At 41.6% G+C, this 27,979-nt stretch overlaps 1 protein-coding gene across 10 annotated transcripts in view; it reads left to right on the forward strand.

Annotated features, from left to right (window-relative positions):
• LOC147025248 (A disintegrin and metalloproteinase with thrombospondin motifs 6-like) overlaps nt 1-27,979 on the forward strand; it is a 416,527-nt gene that overhangs the window by 111,207 nt on the left and 277,341 nt on the right. For all 10 annotated transcript variants that reach the window (XR_015059408.1, XM_085886030.1, XM_085886034.1 and 7 more), the window contains 2 exons: nt 14,502-14,585; nt 14,969-15,114. Coding sequence is in view for 9 of the 10 variants with exons in the window: in XM_085886030.1 (XP_085742156.1) it covers nt 14,502-14,585; nt 14,969-15,114 (230 nt within the window). In the remaining variant the exon portion in view is untranslated. The remainder of the gene's footprint in view (nt 1-14,501; nt 14,586-14,968; nt 15,115-27,979) is intronic.

The raw sequence follows: 27,979 nt of genomic DNA on the forward strand, positions 1-27,979 counted from the left end.
TGAACAAGTGGACACGCCCCCTCCCAATGATGTGCAGGATAAATTAACTGAACAAGTGGACACTCCCCCTCCCAATGACGTGCAGGATAAATTAACTGAACAAGTGGACACTCCCCCTCCCAATGATGTGCAGGATAAATTAACTGAACAAGTGGACACGCCCCCTCCCAATGAGCCAATGGACTGTGTAAGTGAGGGGTTCATTACCATCTCAAAAATTAAAAAACGTAAATCCCTTGCAACACAAGTGTCACCTTCTGGTAAAAGGCAAATCGGTGAAAATGTAATGACTAGAATTCCATGTAATAACAGATTTGCCTTTCTGGAAGAAGAAAGTAATCCAGAAGCGTCCGTTTGTACAAACGTTAACAATGAAACAATCGTATCGAACTTGCCAATCCCAATCAGTGTTTCCAACCCCACAAAGAGTGTCCTCTCGCACAAGGACGTTCCTAATGTAGACTGCTCCCACATCCAACAGTCACAGGAGGAAGATAAACTTTTACAGTCTCTCGCCAACAAAACAATAAATGAGGCAAATATGGACACTACGGGAACAATGGAGGATGGTTTAAATCCTCCAATGGAGAGTGACACTCATGACCCGAGCACCGTGGCCATGTCACGGACAAGCTTGGAGTCCACTCTCTTACATTCCGAAGAATCCCCAGACATAACTTTGATATATAAAGGGCCGAAGAAGATTGTTTCATTGAAACCGAGCAATCATGTGATGCTCACAATGAAACTGAAACACCAATCGATTCCCCATGTGAGGAATCTGATGGTGAAAGTCAAGATGAGTCCTCTCAGATTCTCAAGGCTGAAAGCAGACCTTCAGATGACGAGCTTCGGGACTTCTTGAGGAATTCTTATCGCAAGAGGAATATTGAACTGAAAGATAATTTCCCTGATCTTCCAGTGTTAATTACGAAATTGAAAGAAATTGTGCATAACCCTGTCACCCCAAAATTCACTGAGGCTCAGAAGCACAGATTTAAAAAAATGATCCAGAAAGCTCGACAGGAGCTTCTTAAGTAAGGTCCTTATGGTGTGTTTCTCTTATTTATTTATTTTTCTTCTTTCCCATTCGAAGCACATGAATGTCAATTTCGGAAGTCTAAACATTAATGGTGGTGCTAGTTTAGAACACAAAGTTCAGGTAAAAGATCGGACATGGCGTTTGCACCTGGATATCTTGTTATTGCAAGAAACGCATGGAGTTCTGACTGCCCAAGCCCAATGGACAAGGCTCATGAAGGGTCAGTGGTTCGTCAGTGATATAAATTCCTTCACTGCTGGGATTGCTTTCTTTGTCTCTCCTTCATTAACGCTCTCGCAAGTTCATTATAATGAAATAATTCCTGGACGTCTGGCTTGTCTTCAGTTCATTGCCAACAATCAAATCTTTATTTTTGTGAACATCTATGCCCCCAATGAGAATGCTGAAAAGTATAACTTCTTCCTTAAACTCGAGACCTTTCTAAGCACAATTCACTTGAATTGCTGCTTTATAATGAGTGGTGACTTCAACTGTACCCTTGACTGTTTTAGACAGAAACAGTGTGGAGCCACATCCAAAATCTGCCAAAACTTTGGAAAAAAATTATAAAAACTGTGGGACTCATGGATGTTTGGCGTATCCAACACCCCAGACAACGTCAGTTCACCTGGTTAAGATGTGTGTCCCAGAGACACACTCCAGCTCGGTTAGACAGAATTTTTGTCAATGCTTCAATGCTTGATAAGATATTAAAATCTGATATTGTGCCTTCTCTTTTCTCTGATCATCTGGTGACAACATTCTCCTTTAAGCTTGCTCTGCAGCAACATGGCAGTCCGTATTGGAAGTTTAATGTCATGTTACTTGAGAATGTTACTTTTTGTGAAGCCTTTAGGGCAGGGGTCGGGAACGTTTTTGACCCAGAGAGCCATGAAAGCAAAATATTTGGAAATCTATTTCAGTGAGAGCCATATAATATATTTTAAGACTGAATTCAACTAAATGTGAGTATAATAAGCCTCTGAATTTATTCTTTTTAATAATGTTGTTATAATACTCACCATTTATGGGACTTCTGGTGTTGCATGGATTTGCTGATGGCTTTGTAGTCTGGTTGGTACTTGGTGAGGTTAAGCTTCATGCAAGCGTTGAGGCTTTCATCCGTTAGACGTGATCGTAGGTTGGACTTGATGGTTTCAAGATGTGAGAATGACTGCTCACATGCATACGTAGATCCAAACAAGGTCAATACAGCAATACTCACACGCTGCAGTGTGAAGTATGTGACAGGAAGCGCGTTCCAAGTTTTGATAATCAGCTGGTCTTCGGGTTGAAGTTTTTTTCATTTCTGTCCACATGTGCTTGCTCGCCAACTCCGCTTTCTGTCGTGCGATTCTTTCCAAATCTTCATTCAGTGACTTGAACTTATTCACCCACATGTCTGAGGCCTTCAGGTCAGCCACTTCTGCTTCAAAATCTCTGACGGAGACACCAGGAATGTAACTCAGGTCGGCTGTGTTCATGAACACTCGTTTGGATGGGTGATGAACTTAAAAAGACGAGTGTGCTCACGAAATTCTCCAAAGCGTGCTTTGAATGACTGTAGGAGACTGGATGTGAAGCCAGCTAACTGGTGGAGATCAAAGTTTTGAGTGGGCTCACTTGCTGTGCATGCATCTTTAAATTGTCTCAGTTTTTCAAAATGTAGTAAACGACCTGTTTCAAGATCCATGATAAAGAGCTCCAGCTTGTTTTCAAAAGCAAACACGGCTTGTTGAAGGGATAACACTGTATTTCCAATGCCTTGCATTTTCACGTTGAGCTCGTTCAGATGTTCAGTCATATCCACGAGATAGTAAAACTTGAGGAGCCACTCAGTTTCGGCTAGCTCAGGATGCTCAATCCCTTTCATTTCAAGGAAAGTTCGGATTTCCTTCAGGCAAGCCGCAAAACGGCTAAGCACCTTCCCTCTTGACAACCAACGCACATTGCTGTGCAAAAGCAGACCGTGATAGTTATTTCCAACTTCATCCAGCAGTGTTTTAAACTGGCGACCATTTAAGGCTCGGGCAACAATAAAGTTGATCACACGAATGACCAGCGACATCACTTCGCCAAGCAGCCCATCACACATCTGAGCACAAAGTGCCTCCTGGTGTAGAATGCAATGGAAACTTAGGATGGGTCTATTTTCATGTTCACGGAGAAGCGCCACAAATCCTTTGTTTTTCCCCACCATACACGGAGCACCATCAGTACACACCGAGATAAGTTTATCCATTCGTAGATTTTTTTCTTGAGCGAACTCCATGAAAGACTTGAATAAATACTCACCTCTTGTGGACCCTTTTATTGGCAGAACAGCAAGACTTTCTTCACGCAGTGTATCACCAGCAGCATATCTTGCAATCACACTGAACTGCGACAAATGGCTTACGTCTGTTGACTCATCCAAAGCCAGGGAAAAGAACGGTGCTGTATTTATGTCCTTCACTTGCGTCTCCTCCACTTGGTTTGCCATCATGATGGTACGATCATGAACAGCTCTTGCCTACAGAGGCATGTCTTGTATCCGTTTGATTATCTTGTCTTTGTTTGGAAGATCATCAAAAAGTTCATTGGCTTCATCCAGCATGAACGTTTTAGCATCCTCGCCATCTGTGAATGGTTTTCCGTTTCTCACTATTGCTAAAGATCCAGCATAGCTGGCGGAATTATAGTCACCTTGCCGGGTCCATACGCAGAGTTGCTGCTGGCTGGCTTGCACCTTGCTCAGTAGCTCTTGGCACGCTTTCTTTCTGTTGTCTCCCGCAGGGTATTTTGATGCAAAGGTAGCGTGGCGTGTGTCGAAGTGCCGCTTTATATTCGACCGTTTCATCGATGCAATTTTGTCATTGCAAATTAGACACACCACAGAACCTGCTCTCTCCACAAAGGCGAATTCTTCGGCCCATTCGTCCTGAAATGTACGATACTCCTCATCTTTTTTTCTTTTCGCCATCTTCTTCGTCGAAGGGTTAGCTTTGAGCAAATGAGAGAGAGGGAGATGTTGACCCAACTGAGGCTTGGCAAATAGTGAGTCTGGCTGGCCTGCGCACGGGCTTATATACTCGAGAGGTGTGGCGCGGCCGGCAAACTCTGGGATGCTGTCGCCTCAGCGGTGGCGTGTGATTGGTCGAGATGAATTCCGCTACGCGTCTCGGCGGCGGCACGTCATTGGAGGAACCGAAATCACGAGTCGCCTCAGCCGCATGACTGGACGAAACAAAAACCGCTTCAGCCAATTCGGAGGCGTTTTTTCTTCTCTCCTTCTGCCAAGTTCAGCCCTGCACGTGAATGAAGCACGACACCATTCAAACTATAGGTAAAGCTTCCGCGAGAAATATTGGGCTTTCAAAGTTGCAAACTCCAATTTTATCTGCGAGCCAGATGCAATCATCAAAAGAGCCACACCTGGCTCGCGAGCCACACGTTCCTGACCCCTGCTTTAGGGTGTTTTGGAATAGTCTCATCGAACGAAAGAATAGTTTAAGTAACCCGAGATTATGGTGGGTCAATGCAAAGGCACAGATTGCTGTCTTTTGCCAACAGTTTAATCACTTCTCATCTTTTAGTGCAAAAAAGGAAAGGATTGTACTTGAAAAAGAAATATTGAAATTACAATCTGATGTTGCAAACAACCCCAGTACAACACATAACCATCTGTTACTGGAAAAAAGGCCCTTTTAAATGATCTGGTTGACTATCAAGTGAAAGGTGCAATGATCTGATTACGGATGGATCAGATTTATAATTTGGACTCTCCAACAAAAAAAATTTCATTTTGATAAAAAGACCACCCATCAAAGGCAAATTGAAACCCTAAAGCTCTCAACTGGGGACATTGTGACATCACAAGATAGCATAAAGAGCGAGATCTATAACTTCTTTTCAGACGTGTTTATGGCAAACGATGTTGACAATGATGGAATGCAATATTTCACGTCTGATCTACCCACGTTAAGTGCTACTCAAAGGGATCAGCTTGATTCCTTACCTTCCCTGGAAGAACTTACACTCTCGCTGGCTTCTCTGCCGACTGGAAAATCTCCAGGACTAGACGGCCTCCCAGTCGAGTTTTACAAATCCTTTTGGTCTTTATTAGGTCCAGAGCTTTTGGAGGTCTTTTGTAGTTCCTTACAATGTGGGGAATTGCCAATGAGCTGTCGTAGAGCAGTAATTAGTTTATTACCGAAAAAAGGGGACCCTCAGCTCGTTGGCAACTGGCGCCCAATCTCTCTTTTAACTTCCGACTATAAAATATTTTCCAAAGCTTTAGCTCAACGCATCTCCCCACTTCTAGAATCTTTGATTCAAAGTGATCAGTCCTATTGTATCCCTAACAGACAGATACATGATAACATATTCCTAATAAGAGATCTTTGGGATGTGTGTAAAGCTAAAAATGATAATCTTGGTTTGATTGTGCTCGACCAAGAGAAAACTTTTGACCGTGTTCGTCATGCATATCTTTTCAAGGTTCTCGAGTGTTTTGGACTTGGTCCCAGGTTTACCTCCCTTATAAAACTTTTTTATCATGGCATTTCCTCAGTACTCAGAGTAAACTGAACTGACTTCACTTGTAAAGGTTGGAAGGGGTATCCGTCAAGCATGTCCTTTTTCTGGCATTTTGTACTCTCTAACTATCGAGCCTCTCCGAATCAAAGTGCGCAGCTTCTTAACTGGATAGACAAATCTGCAAGTAAAACCTGTGAAAGTCTCTGCCTATGCTGATGATATTTGTGCCATTGTACACACAAGCAAGGAGATCAAGAAACTGGTGGACTGTTTGAACTATTATGGTTTAACTTCTTCAGCTGCAATAAACTGAAACAAGTGCCAGGCACTGTGGATCGGCCCATGCCAGTTTCCCATGCCTGTTCTTCCGGAACGCCTCACCTGGTCTTACAACGGAATGAAGTACCTTGGCATTTTCATCGGTGATGCAGCAACTCAAGCAAAGAATTGGGAGGGTCTCGCTGAAGCTCTCAAACAAAAACTGCTGAAATGGAAAGGCTTACTGACTGCTCTCTTATCGAGGCCGAGTCCTGGTCATCAATAACTTAGCAGCATCTCTATTGTGGCACAGGATCAAAGCCATACCACCTCCTGAACTTTTTTTGCTGAACATACAGAAAGCCTTAACAATTTTTTTCTGGAGTGGAAAGCACTGGCTTCATCCACAGATCCTGAATCTTCCATTGGAGGAAGGTGGACAGGGTCTTGTGGACATTGCGTGCAGGGCAATGGCCTTCGGCGTCGCCTCAATCTGGCGGCTTCTCTACGGTCCGTCGGACTTAGTCTGGAGGTCCGCCGCCATTCTCATCCTTCGTCAAGCTGGCATGCTTGACTTTTCATCAGGATTATTTTAATATTAATGAATGTGAAATGTATTGATTTGTCCTTGCTTCCACCTATTTATAATAGCATTTTAAATGTTTGGCGTGTTTTTATAGTTGACCGTGACTATCTTTCCGACACCAGAGATGTTTTTGAACGAACCTCTGTTTTCCAACCCTCTTTTTAAAAGAATAAGAACGGAGCATTCTTTTATTGATCATTTTATTCAGAACGGTATCCATTGCGTTTCTGATCTAATGATTGACAACTCGAGATGGTTGAGTGCTGCAGCACTAGCAACCAAGGTTGGAATACGGTCCTACCACCAAGTATCTCTTTTATTATGTGAAGTACTTCAGGTGTACCGGAGAGTTAAGGTACACTGGGAGAGATCTCCTCGCACTGGTGATGGCTCAACTGTTCGCGAATCAAATCCTCTTTCCCAAATCTCGAGCTCACTCCCACTGTCATGATTTCCGGTTCAATTGTAAAATATTTAACAAAAATACATTTTGGAATCACACCACAAGTAGGTCTGAGAAAACGTCACATATACCAGGCCTGTGTGAAAGCAATTCGACCTTCTTCAAGGGGCTGTCACACCTTGACGTTTTAGCCAGCGTATGGCAAGGTCTCAAAATGTATGTAAAACGCTGGCGTACACTGAACTATTGATGTTTTTTTTAAGTTTTGGGTGTATAATAACGTGTTGGACGTATGCATAACGTATTAGTAACGTACACAGAACGTTTTAATCACATATAGATAACTTATACCAACGAATGCTGAGTGTGTTGTTGGCGTTCACAACCTATGCCCAACAATAGTCTAACTTATGCATAGCGCGACAGCGTATCGCCGACGATCACGTGTCATAGGCTATTCATATGCTGCGGCTCGACGATTCAAATCATAACCGCACTAGACATCGAAGTGTGAAGCCGCTGTCACACCTTGACAATTTAGCCAGCGTATGCCGACGTATGAAAAATTTGCCGAACCAAGCTGGCACACGTCAAATACGTTATGGGTAAGTTTTGTATACATTAAGAACACGCTGGCATACGTCGTAGTTTTCTGGCATACGTCGTCATACGCTGAGTACCGTTTTTACAGCCATTTTTCCCTGCTGTGCAGGGGTTGGCTTTTTTCTTGAGGCAATGTTTTTTTATGGCCGGATGCCCTTCCTGACGCCAACCCTGGTCGCCTCTTACGACACACAGGGATATGGTACACCTATTCGAACCGGGGCATACACCGGGACCAGTATACTGGTACTCATTTCGCCGAGCTTGGAAGGATGACAGGCTGAGTCAACCCCCTGGTGTTAATTCAGCAGCCAACGGGGCTTGAACTCAGGACCCTGGGATCCCAAACCACCACCCTAACCACTAAGCCAACACCAGGCTTCATATACTGAGTACATCGAGAAATTTTCAGCATGTTGAAAATTTCTCGACATATGACACATTCCGCATACGCTGGCATAAATTGTAGGCACGCTATGCGATCGTTGACACACGTTACTTGTACGTTACTCATAAGTCGAAACACGTCGAGGTAATGGTTAGTGTCAGTGTTCCAGACTCCCTGGTTTGTTACTTACGAAATCTAAAGATTTTTTTTTTTTTTTTTTTTTTTGTATACCTTGGTCGAGGCTCGTATGAGAGCGAACACACAACTCACAGCAAGGAGGCATGAGACAAGAGGGGCGGGAGTGGAAGGGACAAAACATTGGGGAACAGACACAGGTGAACTGTGGAAGGGAGAGGGATGGGGATGGGACGGGGAACATGGCGAGGAGAAGATGGACATTACAGGGACTTTCAGGAAGGAAAGCAGAAGAATTGAAGGAAGTGGGCTTGGGTGGATTATCGGGGGTAGAAAAGATCGAGGATTTGGATGGGGGAAGATAAGAGGTGGTGGTGAACAGCTGTTTTGAAAGCCTGGAGGGAAGAATGGGAAAGAATAGAGTGAGGAAGTTTATTCCAAAGGCGGGAAAAAAGAGGAATGAAAGAGTGAAGATGAGCAGTGATTCGTGATTTTGGTAGTTTTACCAGAAGGGGGTTGTTGGCGGACCTTGAGCGCCCTGTGGAAATGTGGTTGGGACAAATCGCAGAGAGAGCAGGGGGGGCAAGGCTGGAGAGGAGTCGGTAGAAGACAGAAAGACCACCGACTAACCTGCGGTGATTGAGTGAGAGGCCCAATGACTCAGCTTCATTGCGGGAGATGCCAATGATCTTAAATGCCCTGGTTTCGACAGCGTGAAGTCGAGAAAGGTGGGAGGCAGGAGCACCAGCCCAGAGGGGAGAGCAGTACTCCATCAGGCTGCGGACAAAAGCTTTGTAAGTGGTCAGGAGCTCAAGAGGGCCGAGGAAGGACTTTGCACGACGGAGGATTCCCAGTCGGCGACTGGCTTTTGAGGCAAGGTTGGAAATGTGACTTTCCCAGGAAAGGTCATGGCAGACAGTGAGACCCAGAAGCTTGAAAGAAAAGACTTCTTCCAGAGGATTGTTGAGAAAGTGGATGGGGGGGTTTTGTAAACGGTCCTTTCGAAGAGACATAGTGAGAGTGTGAGATTTGTCTGGATTGAAAGACATGTTCCACGTGTTGGACCAGTTTGTGATTTTATCCAGATCTGCAGTGAGCGAAGAAGCTGCTGCTTGCCGGTCTGAGGGATGACAGATGGTACGGCAGAGGGTGGAGTCATCGGCAAAGAGAAATAGAGGATTTTCCAGAGAGTCCGAGAGATCATTGATGAAAACCAGAAAAAGAACAGGGCCCAGAACGCTACCTTGAGGAACTCCAGCCTGCACAGGAAGAGGGGATGAAAGAACTCCATTTAGGGCCACACGTTGACTGCGACAGGAGAGGAAGTCTGCGAGCCATGAGTGGAGATGGCCTTGAATACCATGGGAAGAGAGTTTGGTGAGTAGGGCAGGGTGCCAGACTGTGTCAAAAGCACGTGATATGTCCAGGGATACGGCTCGGATTTCCTGTCTGGCATTGAGGACCTCCATCCATTGATGGGAGAGCAGTAGCAGCATATCCAGGGTAGAGTGACCTGGTCTGAAACCAAATTGATGATTGGAAATCAAGCCATTGGAGAAGAGGAAGGATTTCATGTCTGAAGCGATGATGGATTCCATAACCTTGCTGATGATTGGTAGAAGGCTGATTGGTCTGTAGTTACAGGGATCTGTTTTTGCACCTTTTTTATGCAGGGCAGTGATGTTAGCAGATTTCCAAGCAGATGGCAGATGACCTTGGGAAAATGAGAGGGTGAATAGAACAGAGAGAGGGTGAGCAAGAGCAAGGTGAGCAATCAATATATTTCGTAAATATATTGATGACTTCCGTTTCTGTTTGTTTGTTTGTTTGTTTGTTTGTTTGTTTGTTTGTAGGCACGATAACTCGAGAACGGAAGAAGCTACCAATGTCAAACTACACCACGTGATTCAGGAGGGTGATGGCTAGTGCTGATTAGATTTTGGTCAAAATCGGTCAAAGTTAAAGGTCACAGTGAGGTCAAACATAATTCCGTAAATTCACGTGGAGAAATGGAGTATTTTTGCTTCGCTCGAGGGTTACGAGTTTGTTTTAACTTCGATTTTAATTTTGTCTTCGGTTTTTGCGATCGCTTAGGATGCCTAAAACTCGGTTGTCGAAATTCTGGTAAAAATCGGATGTTTTGGAGACGTTTTAAGATTGTATAAACAATATTTCACTCGACGAGTCACGGGTCGTCCCATGATGCGGTGCGCTCGAGCAGACGCGTCGTTGAGTTACGTTAAGGTCTAATTGCGTGGAGAAATGGAGATTTTTGCTTCGGTCGATGTTACGGTTTTTGATGGTTTCATACAGAATCATCGTAGAAACTTCTGGTTTGCGTCGCTACCTTCTCCAGAGACAGCTTTTATTAGACAAGGTCAGAGGTCAAGTTGACGATTTCGTAAGTACCAGTCTATGACTGCTTGTTTTTTTTTCTTCTTCTTCGGTATGACGGTGATGTTGACACTTCGATTTCCAGTGTGGTTTTGATTTAAATCATTGAGCGGCAGCCTATTAATTATATTATATTATAACCACACTAGAAATTTAAGTGTCAACATCACCGTCATACCGAAGAAAAAAAAAACAAAAAAAAAATCAGGGAGTCTGTAACACTGACGCTAACCATTACCTTGACGTGTTTTGACTTATGAGTAACGTACAAGTAACGTGTGTCAACGATCGCGTAACGTGCCTACAACACGTTACTCGGAGGTTAGAAATAAGTTTCGGGTACGCTAAACATTACCTCGACGTGTTTCGACTTATGAGTAACTTTCAAGTAACGTGTGTCAACGATCGCGTAACGTGCCTACAACTTATGGCCAGCATTATGCGGAACGTGTGAGTCATACGCTGGCATACCTCAAAAAATTTCAAGCGTGGAAAATTTGTCTAACACCTCGGCGTACAAAGACGTATGCCAGCATACTACGACGTATGCCAGCGTGCTCTTAACGTATACAAACTTACCCATAACGTATTCGACGTGTGCCAGCGTTTTAGCCAAATTTTGCATACGTCAGGCATACTCTGGCTAAATCGTCAAGGTGTGGCAGGGCCTTTAGGAACTTGGCAGTCAAGGAAGTGGCACAACTACTTTCGTCCAGAATACCCCTTCCAACCTACCTGGAAAGCATTTTACCATGTTCTCATCCCAAAGAAAACTGCTGACCTGTCTTGGAGGCTGGCACATTGGGTAGTACCGCCCAATAAACTCCTGCATGTGTTTTCTCCTGAAATACCTGACCAATGTCCCTTCTGCGGAACTCTCGACACCTTGTCACATGCTTCTGTTGAATGTGCACGCTTGATCCCTTTGTTTGGTTTGCTCTGTGAATTGTGCTCCAAGCTTTCTTTGAAGTTCATGTTAAAAGTTTTTATTTTTGGCTTTGAATCCAAAACACATCCACTGGAAGTGATTTTGGCCAATTTTCTCATTGCCACAGCAAAGAAGTCAATTTATCGCACAAGGAAAGCGGAAATTGAAAATAGTTTAGGGTGTGCTGATAACCTTCTGGCTTTGTTTAAAGGAATCGTTTTAGCCTGTATGAAAATGGAATTTTCTTTTTACACTTCCATAAACAAAATGTGCATTTTTAAAAGTGTGTGGGTTCGAAATGATGCACTTTGTACTGTTCAAAATGGTCTCTTAATCATAGACTGATCACTTTTGCTATCATGATGTAACATTGTATTCTTGAATATGTACTTTTTTGTGTCCTTTTGAAAAATATTTCTCCTTTATAAATTGTTTTTTATACTTTTGTAATAAAAGGACAGATATGTCTCTCTGTCTCTCTCTCTGTCTCTCTCTGTCTCTCTCTCTCTCTCTCTCTCTCTCTCTCTCTCTCTCTCTCTCTCTCTGTCTCTCTGTCTCTGTCTCTGTCTTTCTCTCTGTCTCTCTCTCTCTCTCTGTCTCTTTCTCTGTCTCTCTGTCTCCCTCTGTCTCTGTCTCTGTCTCTGTGTCTCTCTCTGTCTCTGTCTCTGTCTCTCTCTCTGTCTCTCTCTCTCTCTCTCTGTCTCTCTCTCTCTCTCTCTCTCTCTCTCTCTCTCTCTCTCTCTCTTTCTTTCTCTCTCTTTCTCTCTCTCTCTCTCTCTCTCTCTCTTGCTGTCTCTCTCTCTCTCCCCCTTTGTAATGACGATATATATATATATATTTTTTTAAAATTTGAATACTGATAGCATTATGCTTATCATACAATCATGGTCATGGCTACAGTTTGGTAGCTACCTGTTGGTGCCTTAAGGGGTTACACTGCTGTCCTAAAAGCATCTGTTTTCCTTGAAATGTCAGAGTGGTAATTATGAAGTTACACGACAAACTATTCAGGATAATGCACAAGGCCAAGTTTTAAGTGAAGACAAATACTATTTTGGCTGTTAAGCAGCCAAGTTGAGTAATTTTAACCTTGGATTTCAGGAATTTAATGTTGCATCAGGTGATTCACTGCAGAACACTCAATCTTCTGTAGACCTTAAACAATTTCTCTTGTCCAACTGTCTCATAATTTTTAGCTTGGCTAGACACTTGGAAAAGGAAACACTGCTTTTGTTTTTAACCTCACAAAATCACCATTAAATCAGTTGCCTGAAGGCTGCAGAATTATTGTTTTTTTGGTGAAGAAATGTGGGATGGAAACACAAAGGGTTAGACTAAAGGTGTTATGGGTAAGTTTATTTAACATGGTATTTTAAATAAGTGTTATGGAGCAACTTTTTCAAATGTCATATTTTGAGTTGGCTGGTTTAACATTCCCATCTGCAACTGATAGCTTTATGGTGCTTGAGACCCAGGTTCAAATCCTGTATCATGTATGTATTTATTCAAATCCTACTATCCTACTAATGTCCTTGAATTTCATGATAAAGCTAGTACACTGAATTCAACTTGTGTTTTGTCCCAAATGTGACTTCTGTTCAAGCACCACATTGAGCCTTTGATCAAAGTAAAAAAACAAGATTCTGACAAAGACATCAATGTACTTTTACATTCTGAACAGTACAGGAAAGGATGGACAATTAAACACAAAATGTAATTTGAGCCTGTGGTTATATGATTATGAGGGAAGGGCTAATATAAGGCGGCAAAGCAAAATAAGCTAATGACAAACTTTTATTAGGTTTGGAATAAACATGGTATAGTGGTTAGCTTACAACTTCATTTGGAAAGAAGAGCATAATTGGAACAACAAAGAAAGTTGATATTACAGGGGAAAAAAGGGGGAAGTAACGGAATGTTGGTGCGTATAAATCTATACTCTGAGATTTCTGTCTCTCTGTCGCCATTTTTCTCAGAGATAGCCAAACAGATCTTCATAAAACTTGCAGAGGTTCACCAGTGAGTGCGAGGGAGTGTTTTTGGGGAATTTTTTTTTGAGAAAAAGTTGGATTTTTCGGGTTATTTTTTTTAAATCGCTATATAGTGCCGAAGCCTTTGTAGCTATGTGAAAGGTATACTAAATGATCCCCGACCCCATTTCTTAGTGGGTGGAGGGAAGTATTTTCGGCCCACCAAAAAGTAGCAAAAAAAACCCAAATTTTATTTCTTCAAAATGCCAGGTACCCCTGCAAGTATTGATATAGAGAGTATTTATCCTCGATATGGAGAGATTGATAAAGAGTTTATAAGTGAATGAACATACCTACTAGCTTGTACTGACTGGCTGCTAGTTAGTGAATGAATGTACCTACGAGGTTTTTGAGGAGCAGTTGGCTGAAAGAGCAAAATTGAATGACCAGATGAGAGAATATGTGAGACTCGCAGGTCACCAACTTAATTTTGTGATTAAAGAGGGGTTTGTACTAAGCTAAGGCCTTCTGATGACTCATGCTGATCATGCCAAGAGCTTTATCCTCGACTGTGCCTGGGAGGGAAAAGGCAGTATAGAGTACCCTCATCCACAGTGAAGAGCAATCATACATTTTACTACATCCACTTTGTTTTGGGAGGAAAGCTATGGCCCAGTAGATTATGCCCAGTTGATTTCTCTCTTTTAAAGTAGTTTTGAATCAAAAACTTTCGGATAATGCTTACATTCACATGCTTGCATTTCTTCACTTTGACTCCCGACTGAAAGTCAATAGGTTCCCTTGCTCGTCATGTTATTGCCACGCAAACACGCTGCAACATCAAGAAAGAAAGAAAGAAAAAAAACCTTCAGCATTACAACAAAAATATGTAGAATTTAAGAAATTTGAAAACATTTTGTTACACAAAAAGTCCTCATTGTAGAGCTCATAATTAGAATATGAACATAAAACCACTCGCAAACCAAACAGACGGATGAGCAGGTTAAAGTAGTTCAGCAATAATCTCTGTCTCGTCCAAATGGTCTATTGTTGAAAGTCAAAATGTGTTCAATATTTATTTGAGTCTTACAATGTGATGGGAGTATTCAGATATTATCACCTTGTTATCTAGTCAGTTTCTGCATATGCCCTTTTCCTTTTTTAATGTAAGGAATGATCTTCACAGCTTGGCTCTTGCGCTGCTTAATACTTGCTGCCTTTGCATGCTTGCTGCTTGCTGCTGACTCTTGCTCTCTTTTTCCTTCCTGGAGGTCAGGTGTCCAAACTCTACCATGATGCGAGCATCGGCAATGCCATAAACATCTTGGTTACTCGGCTCATTCTTCTTACAGAGGACCAGGTGAGGTTAAGGGGTTGGGGGGAGAAATGTAGACGGTAAAGTTCAAGGTGACATGGGGAGAAGGATGGAGGGGACAATGGAAAGGAGAAAAAAAAGGATGGTGAAGGAGAAAGATCGGTGGACAGGAAAAGGAAAAACGAAAAAAGCTGGAGAAAATAAGGAGAGGATATGAGAGGGAGATAAAGGTGAAAAAAATGGAGGGATAGAAAGCAAGGAAGGGTATTGTTAAAGGAAGTGGATTGACATATTGAGACAGCCAGCATGGTGAAGTGGTGGATAAGAAGGGGAATTGTAGCAGTGCAGGAAGCAAAATATGTAGTTGTTAAATTCTCCTCTTGCCATGTCTACTCCCTCCTCATCCCTCATTTGACACTGCATCGCAGCCGACATTGGAAATAAACCATCATGCCGACAAGTCTCTGGACAGCTTCTGCAAATGGCAGCATCGCATTAATACACAAGCACCAGAGGGGAATGCGCTGCCAGAACATGGTGTTGCACACCATGACAACGCCGTGCTCATCACACGGTCAGGCCCAACACATCACTGCTTTTGTCCTATCACAATTGGAATTAACCTCATGATCTCACTGAACCATTTCTCTCCTCTTTCTTCATCTTGGCCTTTTCATTATCATGCTGCATTGCAAGTTGTTCTCCATTGCAGTTTTCTACCTCATTTATTGTTGCCTCTATATTATGTTATTTTATTGTTGTCTCTATCATGCTCTTTTGTGTTTTTTTTGTCTCTGTTTCAAATTAGTCTTGCATCTCATCTTTCGAACTATTGTTACCCTTGCCAAAGGAGAGGGTATTGCATTTGAGTCAGTTTGTCTGTTTGTTTGGCTGTATATAATGTGCCAACGAAGAACACATCTATATTTTTCAACCGAGTACCTCTATGAAGTATGCACAATTAGAATGCAAGTACGTCTCTAAAATATGTTCTATAAAACCACACAAAACAAGTCCTGGCGAGGGTCTGCAATCTTTGATTGCTCGTTCGAGTTCTCCCTGTAGTATTGTCATTGGGCCTGTCTTTGCCATTATTTCCCTTGAGCCCGAGCACTATATCCAAGGCTTTACATTGCAGTTATATCTTTAGGTCATCTCTACCGAGATGACCTAATAAAGCCGGACCAAATGTCCGTCTGTCAACAATTTTTCTTTCCGATCTTGATGAAACTTAGTATGTCGGTAGAGGTCAATGAGTGTTGCACAATAAAATAACTTTTGTCCGGGTTCAAGGTCAGGGTCAAGGTCACGTAAGTTATAAAAATCGCCATTTTCAAAACCTATCTCGTCTGCCATTCTACAAGATATTCGGCAACTGTTTATTGATTATGATAGTAAAAAATATTATCTTGTATCTAACCAGACAGATTTTTGAATTTCCATCCCGTTTGGCCGCCACGTAACCTGGAAGATGGTCAAAAACACCTCCCGGTACAAAGAAAACTTTTTACTTTGCCGATCTTGATGATTCAACCGATCTTGATGAAATTTGGTATGTGGGTAGAGGTCGATGAGTGATACCCCACGACATATTTTTTCCCAGATTATTAGTGTTATCCTTGTGTATCTCTGTGAACTATTTCAAACTAAACGGTTAGTTTTGACTGTTTTGCGGTTACCTGAACTGAACATTGAGAACTTGTGGTATTATAGAGATGACCGTCACCCCCACACGGGGGTAATTTTCTTCACAGTTGTATGTGTTGTTGCACCGCACCTCAAATGCTGACCTACTGATGGAAATTACTTTCTTTGGTGCTCGACTGAAGGTAGTAGTCCCAACTGCAGTACCCTACTTCTGTCACCATGAGTTACAAATGTTGGCTGACACAATGCTGTTTGGCTGTATCCTAGGACTTTGAGACAAGCTCAAGTCAAGTTCCTATTATACCTCATGTGCACTCACACTTGAGATTCAAATGAAAAGATTAGTTAACTCTAATATAATGATGCTTCAAAAAGTTTCTGCATCATTCGTATTATGTACCTATATCATGGCAAGTAAAACAGCAAAAATTGCTTTGCAATTCATGTCCCCTACCGATGTGATATTTTCTAAGTCCAAAAAGGGCAGAACTGAAAAATTGACGAAACGCACTGAAACTCGAACTTGTTCCGTAGCTTATTATAATAAAGCCATGCACCAAGTTTCAGTTCAATATGTTAAAGGGTATGGGGAAAAAAGCCTGAAAACCACATGCGGGACGGTTAGACGGTCAGATGGAAAGATGGAGAGCAAACCTATAGTCTCCTCTGGTGAGACCGGTAGGGGATGAATGGATTGGCCTGTTTGGTGTTTTCTCCCAAAGTTTTCTTTGTTGTTCAGTGATTTCATGACCAATTGCAAGGAAATTAGCAGATGTTGAACAAACCAACATAGTATGTATTTGAACTTGGGGTCTGACAATCTCATGAGCTGCAGGTTAAGATGGTAACACAAAACACATTTTATCAAATGGAAAGATTGGGCTTGAACAGAGATCTCAAGATAAACTGAACACAATTTTCATCATTAGAGCAGTTCAGGTTGTGCTTTCGATCCTTCTTCCCACAGTTTCACTCGTTGAGCATGGCGTGACACTGTTTACAAATGGTTCAGTAAAAGGACAAACAACCAAGTTGGTAACTCTTGGGATGCTCTTGGTGCAACTTCAATGGGGAAATATGACATTGAGCTACAGGTATGTTATATGTTGGTTACTGCAAATGGATAAGTAGTTTTTTTTTCAGACGCTGGATAGTCACAGCCAGAATTGAATGCCTGCCAGTGCACAAGCACTGCCTGGTCTTAACTGTGCTTTCTCACACGAGATTTTCACATGCTTCCATCAACAGATTTCGGAAGCATGAACAAGGAAAAGCACATGTTGTACCATGAGAGGCTGGGGCTATGCTGCTTGGCACCAGAACTTTCCCCTGAGCTGCATTCATCTCCTTGTTACTTTTCTTCCAATTAAACATCCTCAGAATCCCTTGCCATTTGACATCTATCTCCTGCTCATGTGCATTTCCTTACCAAGACTGTTTTCCCTTTTCTATCCCTTGGCAGCCACGTTGACCCCCAGGCTAGGCCTGGCTTGAGGCTAAGTGGCTGGTCACGTCCACAGTCTGAGCATTATGTCCTTGTCAGGCAGCCCAGATAGTTGTCTGGTTGTCTGTGTTTCTATCTTCCTTTTCTTTATTTCCCCATTTCTGTCTTTTTTCTTCCAACATTTGACTGTGGCTCAGTGAGAAACAACAAAAAGAGCAATCAGAGATTGTAGCCCCTCACCAGGACTTGTTTTGTGTAGTTTTGTGTGGTGTATTTTGTGTACTGGTGTGTTGTGTAATTAATAAGACATAATTAGAACTGCCACTTTATAACTGCTGGCAGTGATGACTGGGTACCAAGACGTCCCGCTTTGATGCAACCCTGCTTTGATTTGACACCTGACCCTGACTCATGGTGGTTTTTTTTATTATTCAATTCAATTTAGAATGGGATTGAAATTAATTCAATTCAAATCAAATGGAAGGCCAAGTAGGTACAGTCCTGCATTGGAGTAATCAGAAGAACCCACACAAGCAAAGATGAAGTTGTCAGGAAGAATCTGGATCGGATTCGCATTTCATCTGCTACTCCTTTACCCTCAAACCCATCCAGGCACAGCCAAGTGAGCCTTGTTAAAATAAATAAATAAAAATTAAAAAAATCAAAAAGAAACCACATCAAAAAAATAATAATAATAATTCTGGCTGCCAGACCATGCATCCAAACAAGTTGAAATTTAAAACCTGTATTCCTCATCACTACTAGATCATAACTGTGAAGTTTCACGTCGATTGATTAAGTGGTTCCAGAGAAAACGTTATTTCATAATTTTCTTCAATATGGCTGCTAAACCATGTGACATCAGTTATTCCTTAACAAACTTCTACACCCATGGATTAGGGAACCCATGGATTCTACCCATGGATTAGGGAACATTTGTGTGAAGTTCCCCTCGATCTGTCCAGCCATTCTGGAGAAGAAGATTTTTTTATAGGTTTTTGGGTAAATCCAATATGGCTGGCAAATTATGTGACCTATGACATCGTATGTGTGACGTTTTGTTCCTCATGGATAGGTGGTCACACCTGTAAAGTTTTTGCCTCGATCTGTTCTGCCACTTCAGAGAAGAAGAATTTTGAAGGTTTTTTTTATTAACAATATGGCTGCCAAATCACATGACCGATGACGTTATCAATTTTTTTCTGTGGACCTTTCATTTTATCCCCAGAAGACCCTCAAAAAATTTCATTATGATCAGATGTAGCACTATGCATATGCAATTATGATGTCATAAAAAACACACTTATTCCCCATGAGGAGTACTTGCCATGTGCCAAATTTCAATTTTTTCCTTGGTGCGGTTTCGGAGATACAGAGGTCCAAAGATTTTCCAATATGGCTGCCACACAACGTGACCTATGACATCATAATTATCATTATAACATTCTACATGAGTAGTCACTCCGATGGTGAAAATTTCGTCTCAATCAAACAAGCGGTTGCGGAGAAAAACACTAAAGTTCAGTGCGGACAGACAGACAGACAGACAGACAAACAAACAAACGGACCCAAATGCAATACCCTCTCCTCTGGCGAGGATAACTTGTAAATAGATTATATGAAGACAAGAAACAATGAGAAGACAGACTAACACAGAACATGGGTCTGAAACTGTGACCTGTTCCTTCCTGCATGCCAGCAGCTGCTCACAGTCAGACAAATGACGTGTGTGTGTGTGTGTGTGTGTGTGTGTGTGTGTGTGTGTGTGTGTGTGTGTGTGTGTGTGTGTGTGTGTGTGTGTGTGTGTGTGTGTGTGTGTGTGTGTGTGTGTGTGTGTACGTGCATCCTAAATGTGGATTTCTTGAGGGAAAACGCTGTTTATTCTTCGCAAAAGTTATTTCTCTTGTTGAGCAAATATTTTTGTGATATTTATCCCAGGACACCTAACAAATCAGGTAAATGTTTGCATCATATGTCAATAAGACAATTCCACAGAGATGATATATATATATATATATATATATATATATATATATATATATATATATATATATATATATATATATATATATATATGTGTGTATGTTTTTTTTAAGGGCTATCTAAAAAGGATCGAGTTTCTTGTATTTTCAGGTGTATGGCAAATATACTTTGAAAAATGCGGATATTAACACATACATGAGAAGAAAATGCAAAGGCGCAAGGGTGCTCGTACGTTACAAGGGGGTAGGCTAACTATTCTGCAAATTAAATACAGTCGACCTTTTTTTTACTTTCAGGCAGTTGTTGACCACAATTTCCTGCATTCTGTGGCTTCATACTTAAGATAAAAAAAGGCACCACTAACTTTAGCAATCACCGGCTTGAGATATGGATCAGATCCTAGGCCTTACCCCTAGGCAATTGCTATAGTTAGTGGTGCCTTTTTTATCCCCCCAGTATGAACTCATCCAACCACAAGTTCTTCTTTGAGGATTCAATGACGTTATTGGATAGCTTGCTTAAAAAGCAGACTTTCAATATTGGATTAACCTTTGCTACTCATCTGTAAAGTGTTGATGCTGGTGGCCGAATGGGCATTTTGGCCAAAATATTTGGTTATCTCCACCACCGAAGCTGGGTGCGGAGGTTATGTTTTCATCCCTGTCTGTTTGTCTGACTGTGAAAATGATATCTCAAAAGGTGGTGGACACGTTGGGTGTGTCAACAGAACAAATTGATTAGATTTTTGTGAAGATCCAGATCCGGACACTAGAATCTTAAATATTTTAAGTGATTTTTCACCATTGAGAGATGGGGCCAAAAACGATATATGGCATGATATTTCAAAAAGTTGGGGACGGATTGACAAAACTTAGTGGATGAGTTGGGTAGGTGACAAGAAGAATCCGTTTTGATTTTGGTTCAATATCGGATCCACATCCGGCCAATCAAGTGGGATACAAAACATAAACTGTTCAGCCTGGAGGAGGTATCCGCTCTATCAAGTGCCGTTCTGGCTGTTTCCTCTTACATAGCTAATCTTGTAGTCATGGAGTTTGAATAAGTCTTATTTTATTTATCCGATTTATTTATTTATTTTTGGTGATTGTGGCGTGTGGGTGGGGTGAGTGGTTTGAGGACTTGTGTGAAAAGCTGATTCTCGAGAGCTTCCAGTTGAGTCAGATGGAGCAAAGATTCTCCCCTTTACTTTATTTTTTGAAGCAAACCTATTCTGTATTGTACTCAGAATACTTTATATCTATTCAATCATGTTTGAAAAGGTCATGAAAAAAGCAATTCCATTGAGGTCTTTGTTTTTTACCTCCGCCACCAAGGGTCGACAGAGGTTATGTTTTCACCCCTGTCTGTCTGTCTTTCGGTTTGTCTGTCAATCTGAGTAGGATATCTCAAAAAGTTATGGAAGGATTCGGATGAAATTTGGTGGTCAGTTTGGGTGTGTGACAAGGCCGAATTGATTAGATTTTGGTGAAGACCCAGATCTGTATCCGGTTAGTAGAATTTTAAAAGTGATTCTTCACCATTGAGAGGTAGGGCCAAAATGATATATAGGGGGCCATATATATATATATATATATATATATATATATATATATATATATATATATATATATATATGTATATGTATGTATGTATATGTATGTATGTATATGTATGTATGTATATGTATGTATATATATATATATATGTATATATGTATGTATGTATATACATATATATAAACATAATGTTGATATATCTGTCAAAACATGAAGTCCCGATTTGGACGAAACGTTTTGGAGAGGTTGGATGTGTGACAAAGACAGATTTAATCTATTTTATTGAAGAGCTTGATCTGAACACTCAGATTTTTTTTTCGTGTTTCTTTACCGTTGAGTGATCAGGCTAAAACTGATATTCAGCATAGCACGATATCTCAAAAGTTATGTCCAGATTTGGATGAAAATTGGTGCACAGGTTGTATGTGTGAGAGCGGTGAATGAATTTGATTTTGGTGAAGATCTGGTGTGAGATTATTGTTTTTATTTCCACAACTGATTCTTCACTCCTGAACGTTAGGGCCAAAACCCATATATAGCATGATATTTCAAAAAGTTGTGGACAGATTATGACAAAATTTGGTTGGATGATTTGGGTAGGTGACAAGAACAAGTCTATTATATTTTGGTTCAGGTCCGGATGCAGACCCTGCCTATCAGTGGGATACAAAACATAAATTGTTCAGCCTGCCGGAGGTATGCACTCTATCGAGTGTCGTAGTTGTAATTGATTTGGGCTGTGGATGAGAGAGAGAGATAAGGAACATCATGCACCACACATCATTTTCCTTTTTAAAAGCTGCATGATTGATTGTACAACATTTTGTTTTCCATAAAAGTATGTGTCGGCAGATCTTCGCCCCTCCCCCCCCCCTTCTTTGCACGAGTGAGGCTCATGGAAGAGAGCAAGGTAAAACTGACAATGGGACACACATCGAGGGAATGAATGAACAGGAAAAGAGGAGATTGAGGATAGGAGGAAACACTGAAACTATAAAGTAATATGGCTGTTAGAAAAGGTTAATGTGGGTAATAAAGATCATGGGTCAAAATTATGGATGATGAGAGATGGTTGTGCTCTGCTTGCTTTTTGAAGTCCTGGAGGGAAGAGTGAGACAGAACAGCCTCTGGAAGATGGTTCCATAGATGGGAGAAGCGAGGAATAAATTCATTGAGGTACTGTAAGTCGTTAGTGTGGAGTTTGAAAGTGTAACCAGGAAGGGGTTGCTGGAAGAATACGTGCATCCTGGGGTAGATATGGAGGGTTGGAGGACTGAGAGAGCAAAAGGGAGCGATGTTTGAGGATAAACAGTGGAAAACTGAGAGACCACCGACCTGCCTGCGATCTGAGAGCAACGTACCTTGTGCTTTGGCCGAATCATGGGGAATTCCACATTATATTAAGAGTATCAATTCCACAGAATCCAGGAGAGACAAATGGTATGCTGGGGCACCACCCCATAGTGGAGAGCAGTACTTCATTGAACTTCAGACAAAGGCCTTGTAGACTGACAGATCGATGGAGGATGCCCTGTCCAAAGCTGGCCTTTGGAGGCCAGCTTTTCTATGTGATTGGTCCAGAAAAGGTTATGACTGATGGTGAGGTCTAGAAGGTAAAGCGACTAAACCTCTTCTAGTGGATGACAAAGGAAATGAATAGATTTGGTTTGTTTGACTGTCATGCCAGAGAGATAGGGTGAAATATATTTTCCAGGGTTGATTTTTGAAGGACAATTATCAGACCAGTCTTATCATTTCGAAATCAGCAGATATATATATATATATATATATATATATATATATATATATATATATATATATATATATATATATATATATATATATATATATTCAACTGCTATTTGCCTAGCAGACGGATTGGGTAAATGTGTACATTTCCAGACATGTGTATTGACGTCACAATGAGGAGTCGTCTGCAAAAGGCAAGAGTTGTGAACTTGCATAATTTGTTTCCTCACAAAGCCCCTACATCATTTTTTGGCTATCAAGGCATTAAGATTTCAATAACAGCAAAGCAACATGGTCTGGATCACATATCGTTAGTTTAAAATACAAGAAAACTATAATGACATACTGAAGCTCTTCATGCTGTACTTCTCAAGGTAAATCACAGCAAAAGAAACAAAAAAGTAAAAGAGCATGCATATATAACCATGTCTCTGTAAAGTCAACATTGATTGGTTCATCAGTCATAAAAAGCACCCCTCTGTTAAAAAAACAAAAACAAAAGCACCCCTTCCACGAGCACCCCTTCTGTAAATGCAAAACGCTTCGGTATGTCATTATTGTTTTCTTGTATTTTAAAGTTCTGTAGTACCAAACACTTGTTCCTGTAGTTAGTTGTGTTTCCCAATTTATGTGCCTCCATGCTTTTATTTACATACACATCATGGGACCCTATGGTACTTTTTCATTGTTTTCGACGTTTGCAAAGTGAGTACATCAAAAGTTATTTATTTAGTGGTTACACGGTACTTTAAATAAAGTTTGTTCTGTTTTCTTTTTGTAAGTCTGGAAGTTCTTTTTGTTTTGTTTTTTTTTCTTGAATCATTGCACTCTTTTTTTCCTTTTTGTTCCAATTTTACTTTATTTATCTTCTGTTTGGAGTATTTATGGAATGGCTCTGCATCATTGCTTGCGATGGAAAGTCCATCATATCTAGGTTTGCTTTGTTGAGCAATACGATGAACCTAGAAACAAGAGAGAGTATTTACGATGCGACTCTCACCGGGGAAGATATAGCATGCAATCAATCTGAGAATGAACGATCTAAACCCCTCAAAAAAAGTTTGGAAACTCAAGTTTGATCGATTATATCTCTCTTGTTATTGTGCTGTCATCACTATATTTGGTATCATTGGAAAGCCTGTTTATTTATCTTTACAATGATACCCCATTTGTTATGATTATGCAATCATGGAATGTGCAGTACATCAGAATATGGGGCAAGGTCAAAAGTGAAAAGTTGCAAAATGCACTGTTGTTGTCATGCAGTGCATTCTTCTTTCTTTGAAGGAGAGTGTGATTTTAATGAATGATTGTAAGGCTATTGTCTTTCCAGGTGGTCATCCATGAACTCAAACTTGCATAACACTTCATTTCATAGCAATTCCTCTCTGTCAAAAACAAAAACAATCTTCCGTAGGCAGAACCGAGATTCGTCGCTGAACATCACTGACTGCCACATGATCTGGTTCCATCGGACGTGTTTCTGACACCATCGGAAGCGGGCTCGTCGCTGAAGGGCAGTCATTGCTGGCTTCCTGGCAGCTTTATGCGCGTGAAGATTAGCTGCGTGTAGTCGGTGTCTTATTGTCTGATCTGAAACCCATGTATCGTATCGTCGGGCAAATCTTGCCTGCAGATTTCTCAAAGACGGCCTGCGATTCCGCAACGCCGACAGGGTGATGAAGTGGTCTTCTTGCTCTGTAGTTTTTTTTTTTGTTTTTTTTCGGACGTCCACTCCTTGTTCTGTCTTTGACATCACCGATTTCCTGGAACTTGGCCTTCCATTTCGAGATGGTACTAGGACTCACTCCAAACAGAGCTGCAACATCTTTCTGTCGAACCCCAGCTTCAATTTGACCTATTGCTCGGGCCTTTTCGACATTTGATAATCGTGGCATGATGTTTTGGAAAAGTCACTGACCAGACAGTTGTAAAGTGACCTTTATCAAAGACCCACTAAACCTGCCCAGTGAGTCCTCATTTTGCATGAATGTCAATTTCAGATTCTATAGAAGTTGGCATTCATGGATGACCACCTGGAAACACAATAGCCCTACAATCATTCATTAAAATCACACTCTCCTTCAAAGAAAGAAGAATGCACTGCATGACAATAACAGTGCATTTTGCAACTTTTCACTTTTGACCTTGCCCCATATTCTGATGTACTGCACACTCCATGATTGCATGATCATAACAAATTGGGTATCATTGTAAAAAGAAATAAACAGGCTTTCTAATGATACCAAATATAGTGATGACAGCACAATAACAAGAGAGATATATTCGATCAAACTTGATTTTCCAAACTTTTTTTGAAGAGTTTATATTAAAGTATATTTACACGTGGACTCGAACCAACTGACACACAAGCCGATTACAAAGCCTCTCCTTGCCCTTTGGGAACGGGTGAGGGTAATAATGCCTTAGAATGAAGAACAAGTCTCGATCGTGAAGCATAGTGTCATTCGTTTACATTTGGGCTTTCTAAAAATGACAGCAACCAAATTTTTAAGCCTTATTAATGAATCCCACCATTTGCCACTGCTTCTGACATTAATTACATTTTTGTATCAATTGATTCAAATTGAACTCTTTATTATTTTGCAAAACAAATCTGGGAGTCACCTCTGAGTTTCTGTAAATGAAAATTTGTTCGTAAGATTCAAATGTTACCATAGTTTTTCCAGTTCCGGGTTTGGAACGTCAACAGGTCTCCTTCAGAGCTCTCTGCTGATGATCTCAAAGTTAAGTTTCCGGTCATTATCTGTCCCGTTTTAACTGTTTATTCTCTCTTACATCTTACGATGTGTTCCTAGTTCGGTTTTGTTTCAAAAATCATGCTATTTTGTGAGATTTTGTCGACTTTGTCATACCGGACGCTTGAGGCCTACCCATGAGGCTTGAGGCCTACCGGTACGATCGTGTTTTGTTTTTTCTCCCCATTACCTTCAATTTCTATCTTCCCCACTTTCTTAACGCCCCCATCCCTCCCAATTAATCACTCTATTTCTTATCTTAAATCAAAAACAAAAACAAACAAACGAAAAAAACGTGATCTTTCTCCTTCATCACTCACGACTCTCAATTATTCTTCTTCATCTCATCTTCTTCTTCTTCTCCTCTTCTTCTTCTTCCTCGATTTTCTACAACACTTACATGACACTTACAACACTTACATCTTTTGAAAACTCTCTCAAACATTAATAATAAGAACAAAAACGATATCTTATCATGCTTCATCTTCCTCTTTCACACGTGTGGTACTCTTTACTGTATCATAATGCACTACTCTGCTACTATTTAAACAGACTGCTCTCAATTCGACTTTTCCTTCATACCTTGCCTAAAAAATCCAACTGTTACAGCGTTTCTTCTCTCCATTCTCTGAATTCGCCTTTATTGCATCCATCAAGAATTGTGTTAAATCGCATCTCTGACCTAAAACTTTTAAAAACCCCAGTTTGCTATGAATGTTCGCTTTCCATCAACCATTCTTTTTTTCCAACTTCAGTGCCAACTCACCCTCTCACCCCTGACTCTCAAAGCAACCATCCCACTCTTCTCCCTCCAAGCCTCCTTCTCCCCTCTCAAAAACTCCCCCCTCACCTTTCTCCCACCATTCACCCCCCTCACTCATCCTTTTCAAAGTTGCCGCCACTCTCATCCACAAAGCTGCCTCCTTCCACTGCCCTCTCACCTACATCTCTTCACTCCACCTCCTCAAATCCTCAACTGCCTCTTCCCCCTCTCTTGTCCCCTCTCTCCCCCAGTACCACAGAGCCTTTTCTCCTCCTCATCCGGCCCCCTCCACTCGCTATTCTGCAATCCCCCACACTCTTTCAACAACCCTCCTTACCAACCCCGCTTGTCCCTTGTCCTACCCTTCCCCCCCCACCCCCTGCACCCAAAGCCTCCTCCCCTCCCTCTTCATTAAAAGTGTGGACCGAAAATATCCGGGGCCTTCGCTCAAACCTTTCAGATCTTTCCATACAGGCTGCCACTGACAAACCAGACATAATCTGCCTAACAGAAACTTTCCTCCTCCAAGACGTGTCTGACTCCCAAGTATCTCTTCCTGGTTACTCCCTCCTCCAGTATGACAGACCTGAGCCTCGTCCTGGCGGAGGAGTTGCTCTCTTCATCAAAGACTCTATTCCTCACTCTACATGCACTGCCCTCACCCCCCCCCACACCTCCAGGAATACCTCTGGCTACGGATTCCCCTCCACTCCAACCTCATGTTTATATGTGTATTGTACCGTCCACCAAACAGTGATGACTCCATTGACACCTCACTATCCGAAAACATGGACCAACTTCTATCTTCTCATCCAAACCCTCTCTTCCTCATATGTGGCGACTTCAATTGTCATCATGCCAGTTGGCTCAGTGTGGGTACCTCTCTCACCTGTCATGGCACTTCAGCAAAAGCTTTCTGCGACTCATTGGGACTGACTCAATCGGTCAACTTCCCCACCCGGATCTCAACCATTGGTACTCCATCTCTTCTGGATCTGATTTTGACAAACTTCCCTGACAATATCTGCTGCTCTTTATCCGTTCCAATCGGTTCTTCTGACCACGTCCTTGTCAAAGTGGACATCTCTCTGTCTATTATCAGAGAACCACCTCACCGCCGTCGAGTCTGGCATTTCACTCAAGCTGAATGGCAGGGTCTCCAAGCAGCCCTAAAACTTATAGACTGGTCTCCTATCACTACTTTCTCCAACATCAACTCATCCTGGGAATTCTTTCAAAGAAACTTGCTCTCCCTCATGCACAGATTTATCCCCTCTCGTCTTCAGTTGTCCTACCCTTCCTACCGCCCTTGATTCACTGAAGCTTGTGGCGAGGCAGTTGTCCTGAAACAACTTGCCTTTGCCTCATGGAAAGCAAACACAACTGAGGGCAATTTCAGTTCCTTCCATAAAGCTCGGAACAAGTGTGTATCTACCCTCAGGAGAGCCAGAAAACAACATCTTTCTCATCTCAAGTCCGAACTCTCAAACCTCTCTCCCTCCTCAAAATCCTGGTGGCGTCTCATCAAATCTGTTTCT

This window comes from Eptatretus burgeri, chromosome 6, assembly GCF_056783735.1.
Source record: "Eptatretus burgeri isolate ZD-2024b chromosome 6, Ebu_testis_v1, whole genome shotgun sequence".
Classification (NCBI taxonomy): domain Eukaryota; kingdom Metazoa; phylum Chordata; class Myxini; order Myxiniformes; family Myxinidae; genus Eptatretus; species Eptatretus burgeri.